Consider the following 23,940-nt stretch of genomic DNA (forward strand, 5'->3'; position numbering starts at 1 on the left):
ACATACATTAACCACTTCAGCCCTAAATACATTTCGGCCATTTGCATTGTGAGCTTGTAGATCTGATATTTTCAAAAGATTTTAAACATTTTGAAAACATGAAATGGACGTTTTCTGCATAATGAGTACTTTTACTTTTGGTAAGTACATTTTTACTTTTGGTACTTTAAGTACATTTTGATGCCAATACTTTGGTACTTTTACTCAAGTAAATTCTGAATACCAGAATTGTACTTGTAAGAGTATTTCTGCATTGCAGTATTGATACTTTTACTTAAGTAAAAAAAAATAGTATGTTTTCCACCACTGCATAAAAGTCGGTTGTTGTCGATAAGCTGTCGACTCTGGAACAGAACTGGATTAAAAGAAACTTAATTAAATTATTATTATTAAATGTGCTAAAGACACAAGACGAGCCTGTATCGCTTTCAAACGCCATAAAAAGTCCGAGCAAGTTCAGTTTGACAACAACAATGACAAAGTTGTAATTCAGTGAACTTACATTCTCAAGATGCATTAGTTTTATCTGTAAAGGCTTGTGTTACCAGTCAAAAATGTGTCTCTAACTGAAGTGTAGTAACAGGTGTCACTGATTGTAGAAGCTCTCCTCACCTGGTGCTGAATGTACCGCTCTGGTCCTCTCCGACCACGTCAACGTCACGTGATAAGGCAGTGGTTCTCAACCTGTGGGTCAGGACCCCCAGGGAGGTCTAGACTCCACATGATTATTTTTTTTTGGGGGGGGGTCCCCAGATGACAGTGAAGTGACAATTTAAGGTCTTTTAAGACCCTTTCAATAACTCAAAAAAATAAAGAAAGAAAAGAAAAAGACCATTAGCCTACTGCATTAAAAGTAATCAACAAACTATACTAAACTGGTCAAACATTGGCCAAATTGTCAAATAATATAAGAAAGAAGCAAACATTGTGAAAATAGCCAATCTACAAGCTCACACGCCTCGCAAGCCAAGTTATATGAGAAAGCAAATATTCTGAAAATAATAAATAATACATTTGATATGGCCCAGGTCATACATTTTTATGGCCGGTGGGGGGATATGTATTTTTATCCCTGCTTTTGGTCAGACCGAATTAAATATGCATTTCCTTTTGGGGAATGTAGTCTGTCTTATTAAAAAAATATGTGTTATTAACCACATTAACCCTGGCTTCCCTTCCCTACTTTGGGCAAATATGTAAAATGTAAAATGTTTCTGAATTCTTTTACAATTTCCTACATTTCTCCAAAAAAATAAAATAATAATAATAGCGGTATTAGCGGATGTACAAACTTTGTGGTATGATGCACTTCGCTATTTGTCATAAGTATATAGGCTACTGTAGGGCTTGTTAAAGATGCTGTAAGATAGTTTGAAACAATAGGTATTTTGTTCAAAAGTTAATTCTATATTCTGATAGTATCATTGCTACCGTTTGTTCAGGGAGGGGTCTCCCCGTCTCTCCAGCTCTTTAATAAACACAAATGTTTCATTTTCAGGTAGATCACCGATTGGTCTGGTGCCGTGACTAAAATCTCAAAGCTAAGCCCATCTCATTTGACCCCATTAAATAAATAATTACTGCAAGCACCAACTAACAATAGCATCAGTTTGATCAGGCATTTTCTCTCAAGTTTTTTTTTTTTTAATGATTTAATGATGTTTTTATTATTTCAAATCTGGATTTATAATAATTAAATACTCACATGATTATAAACCATATGGTGGCAGGAAAGCAAACATTATGTACAATGTCAAAAGTGCATTCTGTTAAAAAAAAGAAAAATGACATAATAGGCATGTTGAGCAGCACCCTATGAGGGGAGACACCTCTCCTCTCACATCTAGGGAGCCAGATTCACTCAAAATCAGGCTCGACTTGACAGAACTGTCAGTCACTAGCTCTTAGATTAATACAAATCTAATGTACTGATTTTACATCATAATATAATTTCTTTTCTTTACATTTGTATGGCAAATGATATGTGTAACTGTGCTTGGTGAGAATGAAACATTAAAGACATCAGACATCAGTGTCTTTGAGCAACAACAAAAAAAAGAGAAAAGGAGGGTTTGTTGTCATCAGCAAAAGTCACCGTTCACATTTCTGCCCGCTCCAGCCTGTGTCTTCCTGCATGGTGATGTTACGGTGAAATTGGTGATCTTTTGGGCCTCACATAACACACATTGAGGTCTTGCAATACATGGCCTAAATACCAGTAAGTTTAACTCTGTTAAACATACAGCAGTGATTTTCGTTCAGACAATGACGTCATGTGAAGTCCAACAAGTTGGTCACATATTTCGGCAGGTCAACAATTTCACCGTAACGCCGCCATGCTGGAGGTGAGAGGAGGTGAGGAGGCAGAAATTTGAGCATTGGGAGTTTGGCTCTTGAGTTGGTTTGTTAGATGAAGACACATGCACAGCAAAACCTTTTAACTCTGAGTGTAAAAACCAACCTTTGTGGGGTACATACTGCGTTAGTTGAGTCACATTATTGTATTATCCTCTGTGATTTGACCAGGATAATTGCACCGTGCAGAGTAATTAAGCTTAATTCATACGTTAATTTATAATTTATATACGTTAATTTTACTTATACTTTGCAGACAAAGACTGATCGATCTAGAAGCTGACAACACGTCACATTAGGTTGTAGATCAGCTCTTTTAATTATGAATTGGGCTTTATTGTTGGATCTGAAACTACACTATGCAATGTACAGCTTGCATGTCCAAATACTGCCTTTGTTAAAGAGAAAAAGCAAGACATTTAAGTCTAATTATGCTCCGTCGCACACAGAAAATAGCCGATCTACATGATCACAACACGATGCGCTGTGAACTTGTATATCGGCTATTTTCGGGGTGTGATGCCGTCGTGCGACTAAATATGAATGGGGTTTAACAGCGTCAAAAATCAGTAACATCTGAGTGGTTCATTGTGGTATGAATCACCTACATACTGCAGCTGTGTGGTCTTCATGAGACAACAAGACAAGCGTGTTTACTACTCTATGAGATAGGGCTGGGTAATTAACCGGAAATATATCGAAACCGACATTCTCAATCAATAACCGACTAAATCTTGCTCATATGATTTTTTTAACCCTGTATTATACTTCATTGTACAATGGTGGCGTACAAAAATAGGCAATCTACAAGCTAACAACGCGTTGTGAGCTTGTAGATCTGTTATTTTTTACTATTTCTTTAATAATGAAATAACCGTGATATTGATTTGAAGTCATATCACCCAGCCCTATTATGAGACATGAATGGTCCAGAGATGCTTAAGAGCAGATGGATGCTGTCCATCTCTATGGGAACGGTGAGGGGGTGTGGTGGGGGGGGGGGGGCTCTCTGTGTCCAGAAGACAGGTCAAAGTTCACGCCACTGAGGAGGAAGCCAGGAAGGAGGACTTTATGAATGTTCCAGCAAGGAGAGTGGTGTTTCCCTTTGTGTTCGAAGGTGATGGAGAGAACCTGGTGGACAAGAGTTTCTCCCTCTATCTCCCTCTTTTCTCTCTCTCTCTCTCTCTATCATCTAATCATCTCATTTTTTGACGCAGCTCGGCCAGCTGAGACCTCCGCAGGAAGCAGAGACGATGATGTAGAGGACCACCTTGAGGAGCACAGAGAGGAACATCATGTGTTTAAAACATTATGCTATAATCCAGTGGTTCTCAAACATCTTCATGTCAAAGACCCCCACATTTATTTTATATTTATTTGGCTGCAGACCCCCATCTGAGAATATTCTTTGTACTCTAGTGGAACCCCAGTCTGCACACTAAAAAAAGAAAGCAGGCATTCTGCTGTACTTGAACCACTAGGGTTCCACTTCTCAGAGGAAGTAGCCTTGCATCCGCTTGTGGTTTCCAAAAAAACAAGACTTTGGTTATGCTAGAATTTACTTTTAAGCTCAGCAATAACTTCAGCTACCCATTTTAACTTTAACCAGTTTTAGCTTACAAATGCCAGTTGTTCCTTTGGGACACAGACTGATGATTTCCACGGTGACATAGCTACTTCCATTTATAACCAGAAACTCTCGCTTACAGCAACTACTAAATATCTATGTATTTATTTGAAAGAAACTTTAACGACATGCCCAAAATAGGAATGCCAGGTTGAAAGTGGTTCGATTCATTGATCCATTGAATACTTTATTAATAAGATTGCTAACAATACAGTCAAAAGTTATGCTAAAAGGATAACATAAAAAGCCCCTGGGGCTTGATTCCATTATCGTCCATTGTACTCAATTCATCGGTAACAGAAAACATATTTTATACATACTGTAAATACATATATTTACAGAAAAAGGAGCGGTAGGGCGTGAGGAAGAGGATGCTACTACTGAGGTGTTCAAAGGTGTTATACTAAGCTCAATTGTATTTTAAGATAAGCCATTTTTTTAGGTTAGTTTTGAGTTTGGGTGGGGAGTCGATATCTTAAATGGCTTTTGGTAAGGCATTCCACGTTTTGGTGGCTGCATGGTAGAATGCATTTTTCCCCATGGCTAAAAATCGGGACACATCGGCTGCATAATTTCAGACATTGATGTCATCCAAAACGTCAAATAATGGCCCATACATCAGCCCGTTATTGTGTGTTGTTGATACTCACCAGACACACCAGTACTATGACCAGCGTTAGTTTAAGGTTCTTCATGCACATGGCACGGGCCAGATTCCTACTGGTCGTCTTAAACGTCACCGACTGGAGGAAGAAATAAGAGTTCAGGTAAGTGGGTACATCATGTCCTTAAAACATCTAAATGTTACATCAATCAGTAACGCAATCCAAAACCTCACCTAGTGATCGTTAAAATGACTGACTGACTGACTTAAAATGACTGCCTTCATGTTTACTTATTACGATCTCACACAAGTTTTTATGACGCAATTCTCATCAATGCTAAAGTTTGCTAAATTATATTAAATCATAAATCATCATACTAAACAAATGAGCCATTTACATAAGAGTAAGACTACATATCGTTGCTTTCGGGTGGAAAACCTTGTATGTCCAAAACCATTCCTTTTTTAAATTATTTTAAAACATATAAAAACAGTGAAAATAGCTGATCTACAAGCTCACAACGTTGTGTGACTTTTGTGCGGCACTTCTATGACAAAGTAGGGAGATATAGAGATACAAGGTTTCTGCCCGACAGCAACAATATAAAACACATGTCAGGGTCATAAACTGTCTTCATGTTCCTTCATGTTAGAAGAAATATGATCCAATCAACAAACTCACCGAATCAACCAGGTTTTCTGTCTTGTCAATGAGCAGCTCCAGCTTCTCTCCTCTCTGAGCCACCAAGTCTACAGACAAAACAAAATACACAATATCTCTCAATATATCCTTTAGTTACTTTTAAGGCGGCTTTCATCTCATATAGTTTTTGATAGGTCGCATAGTTACCCACTACGTTTGTGTGAGTCCTGTTTTTATGGTTACTCCTTTGGCTTGATCTACTAGTTGCCTTGAACCACCTTCCGAACCACACAGGTTAGATATCTCAATTTAGTTCTAATCGGACACAACTGCGGCGGGTCCTGGTCTTTAGGGAACCAGTCCCCTTTCCTTGAATTACCTTAATTACACAATTCAATACACATACAGTATATGTATTATTATTTAGGGACAGTCAAAGCAATGGAGCGATAGAGAAATTACATGACTGTTTTTCTTTAGCTGTTCAATGTGAAATTATTTAGATCATCCTAAATCAACAGGCTTGTGCATGCAATATACCCCCCCTCCTTGATTTTTTCTTCTCTTGTACATAGTTTTCACTCTTCATACCAGTAACCTGAAAGCTGATTGTATGACGTTCTTGTATGACGTTCTTCACTTATATTGGCGCAGAGGCACAAACGTGACGCAAAGCTCCACCAATGCGTGAAGCCGACGGGTCAGGTTGGCCAATCAGGAAAGTCGATGCAACCCCCCCCCCCCCCCCCCCCCCAGACACACAGATATTTGATGCATTCCTCAACAGTTCAGATATTTTTGTTTCTCTGAAACCATTTGTAAGACTGAATTGCCATCTGCGACACACACATAAACACCAAGTTTGAAGTTAAACGGTTCGACAGTGCCCGAGTTATTCTCGGGACAGACATACAGACATAGATAGAGATATACTGTATATACACCACACCCCAACCTCTCCATATAAGGAGGACACCAGGGTGGTCTTGGTGCTGGTAGGAGGGTCCTGTTAAGGCTCAGAACATGATGGACTGGACATATGGAGGAACAGAGTGACAAAGTGAACCTGTGTGGACATGACCTCACAGCATGCAGCACCAGGTTGGTCAGGGTGTTTGAATTACAATAGGAGTCCAATTCCCAGTCATGGACATGAAAATGACTGCTGTGTGGATCTGTCTGTGTCTTGTCGTACAGACGCCAGCGACATGAAGCTTCAAACTGATACCCGACACTTGTCGCTGTGTGATAACAGGCATAATGTGCTAAAGAAAAAAACGTTTCCAAATCACACAGTGAAGCCAAGAACAGGGACAATGTCGTTAATTCACTGTCGGTGAATGAGGCCCACTGACATTAGAACTTTGACCATGTCCATTATATTTCTCATATCGCTCATTACATAATTAATTAATTAATTATTCAGCCCCATTTACAGAGTGGCACATTTAAAAGGAAACAGTGACAGTGACTCACCTATGTTCCGTACCATGATGCCTTTCAGGTCGTCAACCTGCATCTGGGTCTCTGTCAGACGGTCGGACCCCCGGGGGTCTGAGTGGTGTTTCTAGGGGGGACACAACGGTGGGAGACAGAGTTTAAACCAAGGGGAGGGTAGTTAGTTGGTTGGATCGACACATGACCATAATAACAGTTATTAAGAAAGTGATAAGTATACAGATCTAGGGACTTAATATTGCGGTGGTTTCGAAGTGTTCTACAGAAGTGGTTCTCAAAGTGGTTCTCAAAGTGGAGTCTGTGAGAGGGCTCCAGGGGGTCCCCAGCTAAATGATTGATAGTTAGGAAGCGAATGGACCATTGCGGGTCTGTAACTCAGAAAGTGTACAATTGGAACCAAATGGACCCTTACGGCTCCATTTGGTTTCAATTGTACACTCTCAGAGTTTAGGGAGGTCCGTGGACTAATGCATACTAAACTGGGGGGGGGTCCTTGAAATTAAAAGGTTGGAGATTCATTGTTCTACAGGCCACAGGAAAACAAAAGCAGAAATCTGCACACACCCGTTAAAGAGAAAACAGAACATTAAAAAATATATATATATATATATCCAGCTTACAACTGGCATCTGTAAAATGCATGACTTGCATTTCAAGTCTCCCCTGTGAGGCCGAGAGGAGTCACATGCAGACCTCACATGCTCCCGCTCATTCTAATCCCTTTGCATTGTTGGCAGACTCACCATCTGAGCGGCGAGCGTGGAGGAGAACTCGCTGTTCATGGCGTACGGCAGAGCGGTCTGCGCCCGCGAGCCATACGTCGTCTGGAAGCGCTTCTTCACCTCGCTGAGGAAGCTGAACGCACGCGACCTCTCAAAGTCCTGCCGCACAACAAGAGAACAGAAACCGTGTTGAAATAGCTCTATATTTCCATAATAGCCAATGTTATAGAGTGTTTGTTCAGTAACAGGGGTCTACCCAACTCTACAGCATTTGAATGAACAGAAAATACATTTTCAGGGATCGGGGTCAGGACACCAATTTCATCCAATCAGGAGAGAGAACTCATACAGGATACACAAGTGAAATTGGAAATGATCAGACAAAAGAAAAGAAAATTGTATTTTCTGTTTACGAAAGAGCTGGGGAGACAGGGAGACCCCTGTTACTGAACAAACATTCTATAGTAACTTTTGTTGATTTAATAAAAAAATATCACATACAGTATCTTTAAGTGAAAACAGCAATCTACAATCTGAGCTTGAAGGTCATCTTGCTGTTTTTGTCACTTTTTGCCTATAAATGACGTGCCCAAAATAGGACACCAGGTTCAAACTAAAGTGGTTTAATTCATGAATACATAAACTCAATAGGTCTCTTATCATATCAATCAACGAATCAGTCAAACCACACAACCGCCATAAAGTACTCACATCATCAGTGATGCCCAGGTATATGATTCTGTCATGACAGATGTAATGGAACAGATAGCTGAAATAATGCAGAGGAAACCATTTCAGTCAAGTGCAGGGAACCAGAAGCAGATAATTATGTTAAAGAGAAATACAGTGGTAACAGTGGTGGACTAGGGGGGGGGGGGGGAACTTGAACATCTTGAGAATGCACGTGGGTGGGCCATGTGCATTCTCAGAGCACATTTATTTTAATGATCAATCCGGATTGGGTTCCGGCTTGGATTAAAATCTATGACAATTATTTGGGGGCAGACTTGCAATATCTTCGCGGCCCACCAGCTGCCCCGACCCACAGGTTGAAGTAATGGAATGAACGTTCCCATTCTGTCTATTCTGCCTATTCTGTCCAATTCTTAAACGTTCTTATTCTGTCAGTCTGTGTCTGGCTACAATCTTGAACAAGCTGCCGGAACAACCCAGTGTGATCCTGTGTAATAATGGTGTCAGTTATGTGACTGAATAGAATTGTTTTGACTTGAATGACTTGAGTGTTACGGTATGTTTGTGTCATTATGCACTAGTCTAGTGTCATAATGTCCATTCAAACTGAGGAGTCATGCTCCTCTGTGTGTGTGTGTGTGTGTGTGTGTGTGTGTGTGTGTGTGTGTGTGTGTGTGTGTGTGTGTGTGTGTGTGTGTGTGTGTGTGTGTGTGTGTGTGTGTGTGTGTGTGTGTGTGTGCGCGTCCTACCTGCCATGGCTGTAGGTCAGTTTGTTGTTCTCGGATGGGATCTTGGCCAGGATTTGTTCGGTCACCTCCAGGAAGTTGCCACCACACCAGGCGTGCTTGGCCAGGATGGTGGTTCCACGCGCCACCACAGCAAACAGGATTGCCATGGCAACAGCCCCGGATTTCAGGTAACGCTAACGTGAACTCACTGACATGATTATGATCACAGGAACGGAGAGAAGAATGGAGGGAAATAATGGAGGTGTTAACAGGAGAGCAGCAGAACGAGACACACACAGATTGAGTGTAATAGAGAGAGATGCCAGGGATGAGAAGGATGAGAGAGAGAGGCCAGGGATGAGAAGGATGAGAGAGAGGCCAAGGGATACGAGAGTGAAAGAGTGATGGAAAAATAGAAAGAGGAAGTGGAAAGAGAAAGAGAAAGGGAGAGGAAGACTGAGAGAGAAAGAGAGAATGAGAGTGAGAGAGCAAGAGTGAGAGAGAGAGAGAGAGAAAGAAAGACAGACAGAGGAAAGGACAGAGAGAAAGAGAGTGAGAGAAAGGGAGAGAGGAAGAGGGAAAAAGAGGAGAAGCAAAGAGGTGTGGATGGATGGATGGAGATGAAAGACAAATAGAAAGAGGAAGCAGAGAGAGAGAGAGAGAGAGAGAGAGAGAGAGAGAGAGAGAGAGAGAGAGACACACACACACACACACACACACACATTGGATTGACATATCGTTTGGATCATGTTAGGAAACATCATCAACAACTAAATCTAACAGTTAAAGCTGCTGGTGAAAAACAAACCAGGATATCAACAACAACAACGATGCTAACGGTGCCAGCTAAGTAGTAAATAATGAGCCTATATCTGAACAACAACAGAATACATGGCTAGCTATAGCTACAGTCACAGGGAGACGCAAATGAGATACCTTCGACGTTCAAAGTGTGTGGTTTAATGTTCCGTCAACATTTAAAGAGGTTCCTAGGCTGCTAGCAGCAGGCTAGCTGCAGTGCTAATCCTTCTAGAGTGACTGTCTTCTGCTTTGCTTTGCTAGTAATCACTCGGCAGGCAGCCGCCTCCTGACGCAGCCTCTCCCTCTCTGGGAAATGTATTTCTTTAAAGACACACGCCAGCCTTTGATGAGCCATGGGAACTACAATCGTGTAGAACTTCCTGTCAAGAGTTTAGACGTCACATGTTTTTGTCAGTGTTGCCGGATTTTGTGAAAGAAACAAGCAACCAGGTCTATGAAAACAAAAGAAAAGAAGCAACTTGGCACTTTATGATTGAACATAGCTGATCTACTGTCTACAAGCTCACAACGTGTCGTTATGAGACGCGTTTTTTTTATTTATCTTGAAATAAGAAGTGGAATATTTGGAATATTTTTTAAACATTCTAACAACAAAATCTGGTAAGGGGCTCTGGCACAAAACATTTTCAGATATGAATTTGAGGGTCCAAACCATAACATGAAAATATGTGAGAATCACTGGTTTAAATAATAAATAGCCCAAATAAGCAACTACACTTTAGAAACAAGCCCCCCCAAAAAAACGCAACTCGCAATATTTACAAGCAACTTCACAGAAGTCCAAAGGTGGACATGGCAACCCTGTTTGCTTCGCTAATCACTCGGCAGCCTCCTCCTGACGCAGCCTCTCCCCCTCTCCGGGAAATGTAGTTCTTTAACGACACACCTCGGCCTCTGGCCTCACGGTGGAGATGAGCCATGTGAACTACAACCGCGTGAAAACTTCCTGTCAAGAGTTTAAACGTCACATGTTTTTGTCCGTACGTCATGTGTAAGCGACTACAGTAGTGTGTTACTTGTTGTTGAAAGTTGAAAGCATGGCAGGAGATGGCGAGAAGAAACCAGTCCTGGAAATGGTAAGTAGCTAACATACGAGTATCTTATGTATACATAATAATGTAATGTAATATAATGTAATGTAAATGCACCGTTAGTTATACTGTGACTGAGTTGCAGTCTGTGCCTGGTAAGGAGAGGAGGAATGAGGATACAACTACAAGCAGTAACTTTAGATCAGAAAGCCATCTCACTGTTAAAAGAGACAAAAAATAAACCTGAATGCAATTAAATTCAATTACTGAAATGATATAGAGATGAACATTAATGTAAATCTGTATACAGGATTCTGTGTATCTGCCACAGAATCCTGTAACACAGAGTGTGTCCACTGGAGGGCAGCATTTGATTTGTAAATAACTCAGGACTGTTTTCTTGAAATGGGAGTTAACATAGTATATATCATTTATAATGATATTAATAATTCTGATTATTCATAACCAGGGCACTTTTTTGTAGGGGGGGCTATAGCCTATCTGTAATAAATTGATAGTAGTGATGGACCAAGTCTGACAGAGATTACGTTTAATTGATTGATTGATTGATTTGTGTATCTTTCTTGGACACTTGCCACAAATGGAATTCTGTGTTTAATGCCCTTACTTCTCTATACATACATGCATGCATGCATACATACATACATACTCACACGCACGCACGCACGCACGCACATACATACATACATACATACATACATACATACAGTGTTTACCCTAAAACCATGGATGTTACCCTTCCGTACTTTGTGTTCCGTAATATTCTGTATTGTTTGATAAAGAAGTGTTATAATCCAGATTAATCCAGAAGTACGGTTAATTAAAGAAAAATCTATATATTAACAAATAATCGATCAACAATTTACGTGTTATTTTGTACTTCGTTGCACAATTGTGTCATGCAAAAGTATAGTACTGATGGTTCACGTATTGGCATACTGCACATTACACACATAAAAACACACATACCGTCACACACACACACACACATGCACACTTACACACATGCACACAGTGGAATTTAGGAATGTAAAAGATCAACATTTTGCTCCCATGAAAACGGTGGTTCATGGAGTGTAAAAATGTAATGTCACAGCTGAAATGTCTGCTGTTCTGCCATGTTGTTGTTGTCTAGGTGCATGAGATAAATGTTGTGATGTTGTTGTTGTTGTTGCGTTCAGGTGCAGGCAGATGGCGCTGACGAGGGCTGTGTGACCTTCGTGCTGCATGATGAAGACCACACGCTGGGGAACTCCCTCAGATACTTGGTAATGAAGAAGTAAGTAACTGTCTGATCGTCAGCCCTGACCCACTGGCGTGGTCATGAGTTTGACCCCGATTTTCTCTTTCAACTTGGAACAACCTCAAAACCCACCCCCCCACCCCACAGGAACAACATTCGTAGTATAGAGAGCAGTGGTTCTCAACCTTTTCAGGCTGTGACCCCCCCCCCCCCCCCAAAAGAATCATATTTGAACTGGGGACCCCCCACCCTGACAAGCATTTGGAATTGTAGGAGTTGAGGCATTACAGGTATTAAAAAGGTCTTAAAAGTCCTTAAATTGACACTTTACTGTCATATGGGAACCACCCAAAAACATGTGGGGACCCACAAGTTGAGAGGTTCTCAAAGTTGGGGGGGGGGTTCCAGGGGGTCCCCAACAAATTGCGGATCCAGGTTAACCACTTTGACCCTATTTTATACTTCGCCTATTTTTGAAACATTTTGAAATAATATTTGAATTTTTTACACAATTCTTCTCTTATAGGAATCCCTGGCAAAACATCTTTTTTAATGTGGGGGTCTGCGGCCAAATACAATTTGGGGGTCCTTTACATAAATGCTTGAGAACAGTGGTATAGAGTAAGATTATTTGATCGCTACTCCCTTTTTCAGCTGAGTTTCGCTTTAATTTGTCTCTTTTGACTGATGCAAAATTGTGGGAATTTAACTTAGAAAAAGTCTGACAATAGTGTTCAGAATCAAAGTCAAGATCAATTTTATTGTTCAGGTACATTACATATAAAGCATAAATCATCTCTGTTGGCGGCTTCCTTCAGTGAGTTTCCACAATACATCTTTGTTCCAAATGTTAGTAAATGTTAATCATAACGTCAGTTCAGATCAAAATGAAACTGCCTCCGATATTCGCCAAAATGCTGGTATCGTTATTACACAAGTCTAGGCACTGATCCGATACCACGTAATTGATCATGTGATGGTGGTCACATTTAAGTTGATGTTGTACTACTGTTTTATAATGTTACTGTACTGTTTAATTATTGTCTCAATAAATTGTGGCTGCACTTAAAACAATTTATTAAATGAATTGGTATTTGTTGCGATGCGCAAGGTATCAGGAAGTAAAACATTATTGGAACATCGCCAAAGAAACCCCCCTCAAATAAGCCCCCCCAAAACAAAATAAATAAACAAGTAAATAAATGCAACACTGATAAAAGTCTGTCTGTCTGTGTTGGTGTGGGCTTTCAGTGTAGACGTGGAGTTTTGTGGGTACAGCATCACCCATCCCTCGGAGAGCAAGATCAACTTTCGCATCCAGACGCGAGGTAAGCGTCCCCCGACCGCCGCCCGCCAGTTCCAGTTAATCCCCTCGTTCCAACCAGACCCTCAGAGAGTAAACATTACTATGTGTGTGTTGTAGAGAGTAAACATGTTGATTAGAACCCGGTGCTTTCACTTTGTCCACATGCCCCAAAGAGACATTACTGACCGACTTTCAGTAAAACACACACCATACATACATACACACACACACACACACACACACACACACACACACACACTTGTATTACTATATTTATGAGGACATAAACATTTTAGGCCGCCAATTTTATGAATGCCATTGGGTATTTGGAAAAGCACTTTATCAATTTGAGATATTATTATTATTACTGTTTTTTGTAACCATTTCTACCATGCAGTTTTGCACACAATGTCTATTTCTCAAATTGTTCTATACTTGTGGGGACATTTGGCCCTATAGTAATCCAAACACACACACACACAGCTCATGGAGGTTCATAGACGGTAATACGGAGTTTCTTTGTTCCAGCTGTCAGTTTGCACATCCCTAAGTCGTTAAACAGGCTTCAGCGGATAAAAAGGATTGTTGACGAAGGAGGAAAACAACTTGAGTTTTATGGAAACAAGAGATGTTTTTTTTCATGAGCGCTTCAGGACTCGCATTTTCACCTGATCCTGCTCATGTGGGTCACAAACAAACGCACTCTTCGTGTGTGTGTGTGTGTGTGTGTGTGTGTGTGTGTGTGTGTGTGTGTGTGTGTGTGTGTGTGTGTGTGTGTGTGTGTGTGTGTGTGTGTGTGTGTGTGTGTGTGTGTGTGTGTGTGTGTGTGTGTGTGTGTGTGTGTGTGTGTGTGTGTGTGTGTGTGTGTGTGTGTGGTAACTTTACTACTGGAGTATTTCAGTACTTTTAATTCTCCTCCACTACATCTCAGAGGCAAATATTGTACTTTTACTCCACTTCAATTATTTGAAAACTTTAGGGACTAGTTACTTTGTAGATTTTGATTATTATTACAAAACATACATTAACCACTTCAGTCCTATATGCATTACGGCCATTTCAAAATAGCTGACCTACAAGCTCACAATGCGTCGCTTGTAGGTCTGCTATTTTCAAAATATTTTTGTACCTTTGAAAACTTTAAATGGGACATTCTGCATATTGAGTACTTTTACTTTTGGTACTTTAAGTACATTTTGATGCCAATACGTTTGTACTTTTACTCAAGTACAATTTGAATTACAGATTTGCACTTACACGTAACAGAGTATTTCTATATTGCGGTATTGATGCTTTTACTTAAGTAAAACATGAGTACTTTTTCCACCACTGGAAGGCAGTCAGTACTGAACTAGGCTTTTACCGTCGTCCAGCCAAGTAGCTGTTGATGGTGTACTGTACTGTAGCCACGGCTGCAAATATCGATAATTTTCTTAGTGAATATTCTATCCATTACTTTTTTGTTTAATTGAAAAGCGCTTACATGTTACTATATACATGTACTGTTGCACCCCTAGCTGTCCTGTGGCATACTGCAGTTTATGTACGTTATAGTATACCTGTCTACTATAGTATCCTACAGTGTAATATACTGTACTTTGGCTGGAATTGTAAGGTTTTGTGGCTGTTAATTCTGGTTGTTAATTGTTTGTTTTAGGAGGAGTTCCTGCTACAGAACCACTGAGGAAAGGTCTGAACGACCTCACAGATGTCTGCCAACACGTTCTGAACACCTTTCAGGTACACTTAATCACTCTTTATTATTGGTATACATTATCAGCGTTATTATTTAGCAATACATTATTAGTGTTTAAGTACACTGTTAATGATAATAGCTTGAATTTATATAGCGTCTTTCATGAACCCAAGGACGCTTTACATAAACAATGAACAACCAACCAACAAACAAAACAACAAACAACTATTTGCCATAAGCCTGAGACAATAGGTGTCTTTTCAAGGCAGCCTTAGTGTTGGAGCATGGCGAAACTCCACTGGGAGAGAGTTAACCACTTAAACGGAACCCCAGCATCCGTATTAGTTTCGCAGAAAATAGATTGACAAGCTCACAATAACATAAAACGGAAAATAACCTAGTATAGAGCCCTGAAGGTCTCAACCATATAGGGTTTAAGTGGTTAATATTCAGGTATACTCGCACGTCGCATCCCATCACGTTGTATACCGGCTATTTTTGCTACTTTTTGCAACACTCTTGTACAATTTAGTACGGCATTAAGTTACGGGGGGGGGGGGGGACATGAAAAGTTTAAATATGGAGATACAAGGTTTCTGCCCGACAGCAACTATATCATGTGTACAAATTGACCCACATATCCCCTCAGGATGTACGCAGGCACGGCCAATCATAGACAAGCACTTAGACACGGATAATAAATATGTATTTGAAAGGAGTTGAGGAGAAAAACGCTTAAAGTCAGAGTTCAGACTTGTCTCATAACTTCTGACAGGCATTTTTTGTATCGTGGGCATATGTATGTATAAGTCAAGTCAAATTTTATTTATATTGCACAGTTCACACACAGTAAACTCAATGTGCTTCTCATTAAAGGACAACAGATGTACAGAATGTGTACAGATATCCAAAGCACGGTTTAACCCCACCCAAACCACCCATCCAAACATTCTCAAGATACAGTATTTATAATTGAATTCATGGAGAAAGTTCACTTTTGTCACATTCCTAAATGAAGAAAATACTTTCATGTTTATACATGGGAGAAGCGTTCATTTGAATGCATTTCAAAAGACGAAATTACCATGTGTAAATAATGTATGCGCTCTATAAAGCTGCACCTCTACCCCGGATTTGAACCTGGTGTCCTGCGCAAGTTCTGACATTACTACCATTGAGCTAATAGAGCCGGGCTGCTTGCTCAGGGGATAAATTGAATCTTGACTGTCAGGCCAAAATTTGTGTCAGATCCTGTGTCTATGTGAGACATGACCTAAATGTCTCAATAGAAGAGCAGGGAGACAAAATACAACCACCCCAACTGTATAAGTTATATTGTATTAACATACTCTTTACATAGTGCCGCTTTAACACCGGACCAGAGTGTTCTGAAATAAGAGTCTCACAAAATATTTATGAACATGTTGCAATATTATACTCGTATGGTGTCACACACTCGTTACCATTGGTTAGGTTTGTTTATCTTTTAAATTAAATAAAACTTTAATATGGTACTGCTGTCATGGAAAGATTTTCTGTTTTAAAGACAGCAAGACACTAATGTTAGTTACTGGGCTCCCATGGTCATGGAATTCCTGGAAATATTTTGAAATAAGAAAAACTGTTTTCCAGTCCTGGAAAAGGTATGGAATTAATCAAATACTTTGGAAAATGTTTGGGTATGCAGTACATTGTTTTGATTTTGATTTGATTTTGTTCATAAAAAACATGTCCCAAAACGTGTCTAACGTTATGTGAAATACTTGTGGCCTAATGTGTAGAGGACGTCACGTGACAAAAGGAATAGAGCTACAGCGCTACTCAACCCGCGGCCCGCGGGCCGCATGCGGCCCCAACGCAGCGTCTTGGCGGCCCCTCATGGTCAAAATAAATAAATATATATATATATATATATTTTTTTTAAGCACAGGATAAATATACATTTCCGTTCAAATATATGGGTTGCTACATTTTTTTTCAAAAACAAACATCAATTGTTACAGGTATAATGCATAGTTTTCTATGCATTTCAGTTTTTTGGGGGGGTTTGACCAGTGTTGTGTTCTAGTTTTTTTTTGAAGGTATACTATGATTATTCCCTGCCTCCCACACGCATGGCATGCGCGCGTCTATAATTAATGTAAAAATTAAAAATTGAAAAAAATATGTAAAAATTGAAAAATTAAATGTAAAAAAATTGCACGCGCGCGAAATATGCTTTGTACTGATTTTTCTTTTGTACTGACTTTTCGCTGCTGGAATCGACAGGCTGGTTTTCCTTATTGAATGTAGTGTCAGCAGATGAGAGCAGAGAGAGAGATTCTGTCCGGGACAGTGGTCGTGTCTCTGCCTCTGGTGCAACAGACGGAGGCTGTTCTGGAGACGCATCAGATGGGCACTCTAATCACTGCCTGATTAGAGTACTTCATTAGTATTCGCGTCGTTGTTAATGTGTGAATTCCGTCGCAGCCATTACTTATCACCTCAAGGACAATAGCTTCACACATGATAAGCCATCAACTCAGAGTTAGCCCACACATTCTTGCTGCCCCCCAGCCTTGGGCAGTTAGCGTATCAGAGCGTATCAGCGTCTCAGTTTTTGAAGGTGTACGGTGGCGACGAAAAAAAATCTCAAGGTGTACGGCGTACACAGCATCTGACGGTAGAACCCACCACTGGGTTTGACCCCCATTTTTTTCCGTCCGCGCGGCTTTGCCGCACGCCCAGGGTAGGTGTCCCTTATTTCAATCTCTGGGAGTTGGCAACCCTAACCTTGCCATACCTTAGCTTTTGCTGAACTGATGCCACTGGACATACACACAAAATAAACAGGTACAGTGAAAAGAATATGATGTCAAAATGTACATTTTCTTATAACAATAACAATGCGTAGTGTGTGTTACAAAATCGAAAAATCCAAAATAGGACCGTCATTTTTAGCTTGCGGCCCCTTGGACTTTTGGTATTTTGCTGAGTGGCCCCTGAGCCATCTTAAGTTGAGTAGCCCTGAGCTACAAGCTAACAACATGTTGCATCATGATACGTTGTTAGCTTGTAAATCTGTTCTTTTTGTCACGTGACACCTTCTCTCAAGTCAGTTTTGGGCCACAGGTGTAAGAGCCTCATTATTGCACCGTATGATTGCTATAGGCCTGGAAATTTGGTAAAATACTTTGGTAAAGGTATGGAAAAGTTTTGAAAATTCATTGTTACAAATGTGTGGGAACCAAGTTATTAAAGTAGATTATGGTTAGTAGCCTAGTGGAGAAATAAAAGGTAATTAACTCGTTCACTGCCAAATCAAAGGCCCAGACTGCCGAAGACGTCTTTTGACGCCTGTTGTGTTTTTAGTTTTTTACACTAGATGGCGCTCTTCGCTAAGACATGAGTGACCATTTCATTCTCAGTCACACACAGATCCAGGAGATCACGTGATCACAAGATCTCCTCCACCATTCACTTCCTGGTAAGCGTATTTGGGGAAAGGCTGTATCTTGACTTCCTTGTTTTCGTCTGCATTTTTGTCGATACATGCTATATTCAACGGACGGTCGAAATGATTTTCTTTTTTCTTTTCGTGGAAGCACAGAGAAAACCTCTGTGTCGATCATACTGGAGATAAATATTGTGTGACTAGTTGAAAAGGTAAGGAAAACGAAAAGTCGCTCGCAGTCTGGGCTTTATTTATTCATTTACTGCAGCAGTAAATGAGTTAAGGCTATTCCTTTGCGTGCGGGCGCGTGTGATACATGCGCCTGGGTATTGTGTCAACACACTATGTTGAGAGGCTCAACTGGAACAATGAAGAAAACAAAAAAACCTAATCCAACACAGCCCAAAGCACCATGCTGTCTTGTTTGCTATGTGAAACACTCAAACAGCCCCCCCCCAGCCACAAAAATCATCCTAGTCTTTCAGTTGGTGCGGTAAGGCTTCTCATTCTCCCCAAACCACCTCCCCAACAGTTCACCAACATTGACTCTACAATTCATAACCCGGAACGGATCTGAAGCTGCTTCTGAATTGAGCATAAATCATCCTTCTGAACTAACTGCCACACCCAAATTATTAGATACTACTGGCCATTTTGATTGACTTCTCACAAATTACCAACTATATGCCATTTCCCCCCAAACACTACACACAAAACTCTCCCAGCTAACGGCTGTGTTTTTGAGACGGTTAATGCAGCCATTTAGCTTGGCAAAACTAACAGCAACATTTTTTATTGTTTTAACACAAAAATGACAACAATAAAAGCACATGCCAACAAAACTACATAAAAACAATGAGAAACTGTGGAAAATGTATTTCCAAAAGTGTGAGCCACATAGCCAAGTGCTTTAAAGGTTTAAAAATATAAAAACAAAAAACTATTGAATAGAATAAACATTTGAACACCCAGTCATTGAAGGACATCGCAAATAAGGACAGGACATGACTGCAATGAAAAGAATTGCAAGCACATAAAATTAAGGAAAACGCCTCAGGCTCATCTCCTTTGGTCTTTGGCCTCGTATTACTGGTTCTTACAATAAAGCCATTTATCTGTCCTGTCTGTCCTGACTCGTATAGTACTCTGAAGTGAATGACCTCACAAAACACGTTGGTTCAACTCCTTCAAGTTCTTCACTGTGACCTTGACCTTTGACCACCTACGTCCGTTTGTCCTTGAATCCAACTTGACGTTTTTGCCTAATGTCATGAAATTCCCCTCAACGTTCTGACATTTTACATTCTAGTAGACCCATGAGGCATAGCTGAACGTAATTATCGAATCAGCACTTGACATCTGTGTAGCTGTTGATGTCAACATTTGTTTTTCATGAAGATATTCTCTGAAAAGAATGCAGTTAATTGTGTTGAGACTCTGGAGAAAAGTGTCAACTCAATTGAGAAAATTTACACATTTAAACTGCGAGAAATGACGGACTGTGCAGACGCCCCACAGTGATACATTGATAACGGGGAAGAGAGAGGCCACATGGGTCAACATGAGAGCTTAAAAGATAATTTCTAATTCAAATTTAACAGTTTCCTTTCTCGGAATAACATTTCAAACTCATTATATTTTTATGTGAAGCAGAGAGATTGATCTGGTGGGATTAACAATTTGTCAGTTGTGGAGAACAGAGACAGGTTTTGATCATCATTTATCATTCTAGAGAAATGCGAGGCAGTCGTGAAAACTTAATTTATTTTGTTGTGGTGAGTTTTTTTTGTAGGTTTCATAATTAACTTGTAGCTTGGGGTTTGAGCATTTTGGCTTCGCATGAGTGAAGCTCCAGTGAGGAAATCCTTGGTTTGGCCCAGCATGACAGTCCCCCAGTTGAAAGGAGAAGGTCAGACACATGTCCTAGTGTCTGTGCGCTGCTCTCACTCTGCTGCTGCAGCAGCAGGCAGCCGTCTTATTCAGTGGTTCCCAAACAATGGCTCTGGACCCTATTTTGGGGTCGCGGACAAAGTTTTATGGGCTCTGAGTATATATCCCTACTGCTTTCTTTTTTTACGTTTTCAAAAAAGATAATGATTAACTCATTCACTGCCAGAACTTTTTTATTTTTGCGTTTGACAAACTGCCAGAGATTTTTCATAGAAAAAAAAAAAAGTACTCAGGAGCCAAGATACAAAATGTTTAAGTTTTAAGTTAACAAGGAAGTGGATGGGAGTCTAGATCTTCAACAAATCATATCTCCTTGGTCTTTAGGTTAAAAATTAAAAATTAAAAGTCGTTTTAGTCGTTCTTGGCAGAGGGGGCTTAAAGGACAAAAGTCGTTTTAGTCGTTCTAGGCAGGGAATGAGTTAATTAAAAAATCTTTTAAAAAAAAGTTTCAGGAAAAAAATCTTAACATTTAAAAAAAAATCCATGAATTTAAAAGAAATAGTGAAAATAGCCCATTGAGCTTGTCGATCGGCTATTACACTTATTAGCCCATTAAAACCGGAAAAGCATCTCTCTTCTTTTTTGCGTTGGTAATTAAAAAATAGCAGATATACAAGCTCATAGCGAGTCACTTCATGCCGCGCTGTGAGCTTGTACATCCGCTATTTTTGAACATTTTTGAAAAATCTTCAAAGTGTGAGAACTACTGATTTAGAAGGCATTTGTAGAATCGGCCACAGTAGAAAACAAAAACCAGCACTCTGTCTGTACATAATGCAGTTTGCCAGTTGCACGGCTCACAAAGATTCACAGTAAGAAAGTAATAGCCAGCACTCCGAAGTCCATCTGGTACTTTTAATTCATATGCGCACGGACAGTCGCATCATACACGGACACGTTTCGGCATCAAGCCTTCCTTTCGACTGGTATTTTGTATTTTTTATATGTTCTATACTTTCTATGCTATCCAAAAGGGGTATGGGGACATACACATTTAACGTTTGGATCTCAAGCTGAAAGAGTTGTTGAAGTTGAACATTTTCAGGGAGAAAGTCAGGCATTATGTCTTAGAGTGTGTGGGTTGGTTTCACTCTGCTGTTGCAGCAGGGGCTCATCTAGTGTAGTTAACTGTGTCTTACTGTTACTGTGTCTTACTGTTTTCCAGGCACGGGTAGATGAGTTTAAACAGAAGGAGGACCTGCAACCGATGGAGTGAAGAGCACGGCAAGACCTCATGGGAGCACAGAACACACACACACACACACACACACACACACACACACACACACACACACACACACACACACACACACACACACACACACACACACACACACACACACACACACACACACACACACACACACATACATTTGTATTACTATACTTGAGGACATCAGTGTTTTAGGATGCCATTTTGAGCCCTAAGGATTAGGGTTCTAATCCCTAATCCTATCAGTATCATGCACCGAAAATGGCAGATCCGCAAGCTCACAACGTGTCGCACTGCGATGTGTTGTGAGCTTGTAGATCTGCTATTTTCGTTGCACAAAACCGGCTGTGCAACTAAGTTCTAACCCCAAACGGAATCATACCGGTAACTCAATTTACCATAACGCAACCATTTCTCTTGTGAGGACCAGGAAAATTGTCCTCACAATGTCTGTTCCTCAAATTCTACTACATGTGGGGACATTTGGCCACACAAGTACACACACACACACACACACACACACACACACACACACACACACACACACACACACTTACTTTTGTACATTTTTTTACTTGGTTGGGAAAGTGCTAGTAGACATCTCTACTCTTCAAAATGCTATTTATGATTCCCCATTAAAACAGTCTTTGTAGCGTTTTCCTTTCTTATTACCTACAAAGCCACCTTTATTGTAAATGTCTTTCTTTTACTTTTGTCAGGCAATGTTCCTGGAATGCGGGAACAATTAGCCGAAATAAAATAACATTTCCTCTTTTGCAAAAACAAAAGACTCTGATTCCCCTTTGTCACATTAACAGAACTCATCAGGTTGGCCTTTTCCAGTAATAATAATTAAATCGTAATTTCCATTCATACTCATAACACTGTTTGAAGGGCGTCCAACAAACCTCGGGAGAACGGTTCTCCTTTGTTGTTTTAGACACGTTGTCAGACTGACTAGAATGTCCCTATTAGCAGAGGAATGTGGGCCCAGGGACTTAATACCAAGCCAACACCACAGGACACCCAGAGAGAAGAGAAGTTTATCTGGTAAAAAAAAAAAGAACTTGTATCTCCATACTTCGGCTTCTTGTGTTTAATTTGTCTGAATAGTGGAAATAGTGCCTGAAGAAGGTCTTCAGATTTACAAGTAAATAACTACCGGTACATTGGATCCATTGGAACAGAGGTAATTTTTTTCCCATTTCCTGAAAAGTTGCTGCTTTGGACATACAAGGTTTCCACCTAACGGCTACACACCCTGAGAGGAGTTTATGTAATGAGCTTTAACCCAGTCAAACCGGGAAAGCATCTGTGTAACCACTTTATCCATATTTTATACTTTGGCTATTCAAAAATAGCAGATATACAAGCTCAACTGAACTTGTAGATCTGCTATTTTCGAAAAATCTTGAACATTTGTGCAAATATTTGAATATAAAGGGATTTTCTTTTTAATCACATCTTTGCTTCAGGTGGTCTCTTAAAACATAAACTCTTTAGACATAATTTTGGGTGGTCCTTGACATGAAAAAGTTTGAGCACCACTAAGATATATATATATATATATATATATATATATATATATATATATATATATATATATATATATATATATATATATATATATATATATATATATATATATATATATATATATATATATATATATAGCGACAACAGTTTTTCAGAAAACTGTTAGGATTTAGAAGACATTTGGTTGAATTGGCCTCAGGTCTTTAATGGGTTAAGCTCTGGGACTCTAGCCGTGATATTAGGATCCTGGCAGCACACCTTCACGCTTGGCTGCCACAGCGGGGTATGGACCACGAATGGGGCAAAGATTTTATTTTTATTTTAAACACATGAACCCTATCTCTATACTAAGAGTTCCCAAACTTTTCAGGCAGCGACCCCCCCCCCCCCTAAATAATCATATTTGAACTGGGGACCCCTCACCCTGACAAGCACTTGGAATTGTAGGCATTACATTTAGTTTGACTCGGTTCCACAGATAAATATGGTGAAAATAGCCAAAATATGATGAAAATAGCCTCGCTGTGCAAGGCGTTGTGAGCTTGTAGATCTGCTATTTTCACAATGTTTGCCTCTTTCTTACGTAATATTTGACAATTTGGTATTAAAAAGGTATTAAAAGTCCCTAAATTGTAACTTAAGAAATGTGCAGATACCCTGTATACACTTATACTGTATGTTGGTTTGTTAACTGTTGAGTGAGAAAACAATGTTGCACATTAAGCTAATGATCTGGGGACCCCGGCCCCCAGTTTGGGAACCACTGCCACCGCATCAAAATAGAATGCTGGATAACTGAATAACTGTTGCCAGATTTTGTGGGAGAAATAAGCAACCAGCTCTATGTAAACAAGCCCAA

The 23,940-nt window shown here is 40.0% G+C and overlaps 2 protein-coding genes across 2 annotated transcripts; one reads left to right on the forward strand and one right to left on the reverse strand.

The window, feature by feature from the left end:
- Window positions 1–1,633: 1,633 nt before the first annotated feature.
- Window positions 1,634–9,944, reverse strand: sybl1 (synaptobrevin-like 1). The gene is made up of 8 exons (XM_080415885.1): window positions 9,767–9,944; window positions 8,852–9,038; window positions 8,121–8,178; window positions 7,431–7,568; window positions 6,706–6,796; window positions 5,269–5,336; window positions 4,633–4,725; window positions 1,634–3,625 (listed from the first exon to the last, which is right to left on the reverse strand). The coding sequence occupies exons 2-8, from the start codon at window positions 8,995–8,997 to the stop codon at window positions 3,557–3,559; spliced, it is 663 nt and encodes a 220-aa protein (XP_080272011.1). The 5' UTR covers window positions 8,998–9,038; window positions 9,767–9,944; the 3' UTR covers window positions 1,634–3,556.
- Window positions 9,945–10,636: 692 nt separating this feature from the next.
- On the forward strand, window positions 10,637–22,202 carry polr1d (RNA polymerase I and III subunit D). The gene is made up of 5 exons (XM_080415722.1): window positions 10,637–10,728; window positions 11,886–11,983; window positions 13,199–13,275; window positions 14,911–14,993; window positions 21,498–22,202. The coding sequence occupies exons 1-5, from the start codon at window positions 10,690–10,692 to the stop codon at window positions 21,546–21,548; spliced, it is 348 nt and encodes a 115-aa protein (XP_080271848.1). The 5' UTR covers window positions 10,637–10,689; the 3' UTR covers window positions 21,549–22,202.
- Window positions 22,203–23,940: the final 1,738 nt, after the last annotated feature.

Source organism: Gymnoscopelus braueri (assembly GCF_963280865.1).
Source record: "Gymnoscopelus braueri genome assembly, chromosome: 20".
NCBI classification, from domain to species: domain Eukaryota; kingdom Metazoa; phylum Chordata; class Actinopteri; order Myctophiformes; family Myctophidae; genus Gymnoscopelus; species Gymnoscopelus braueri.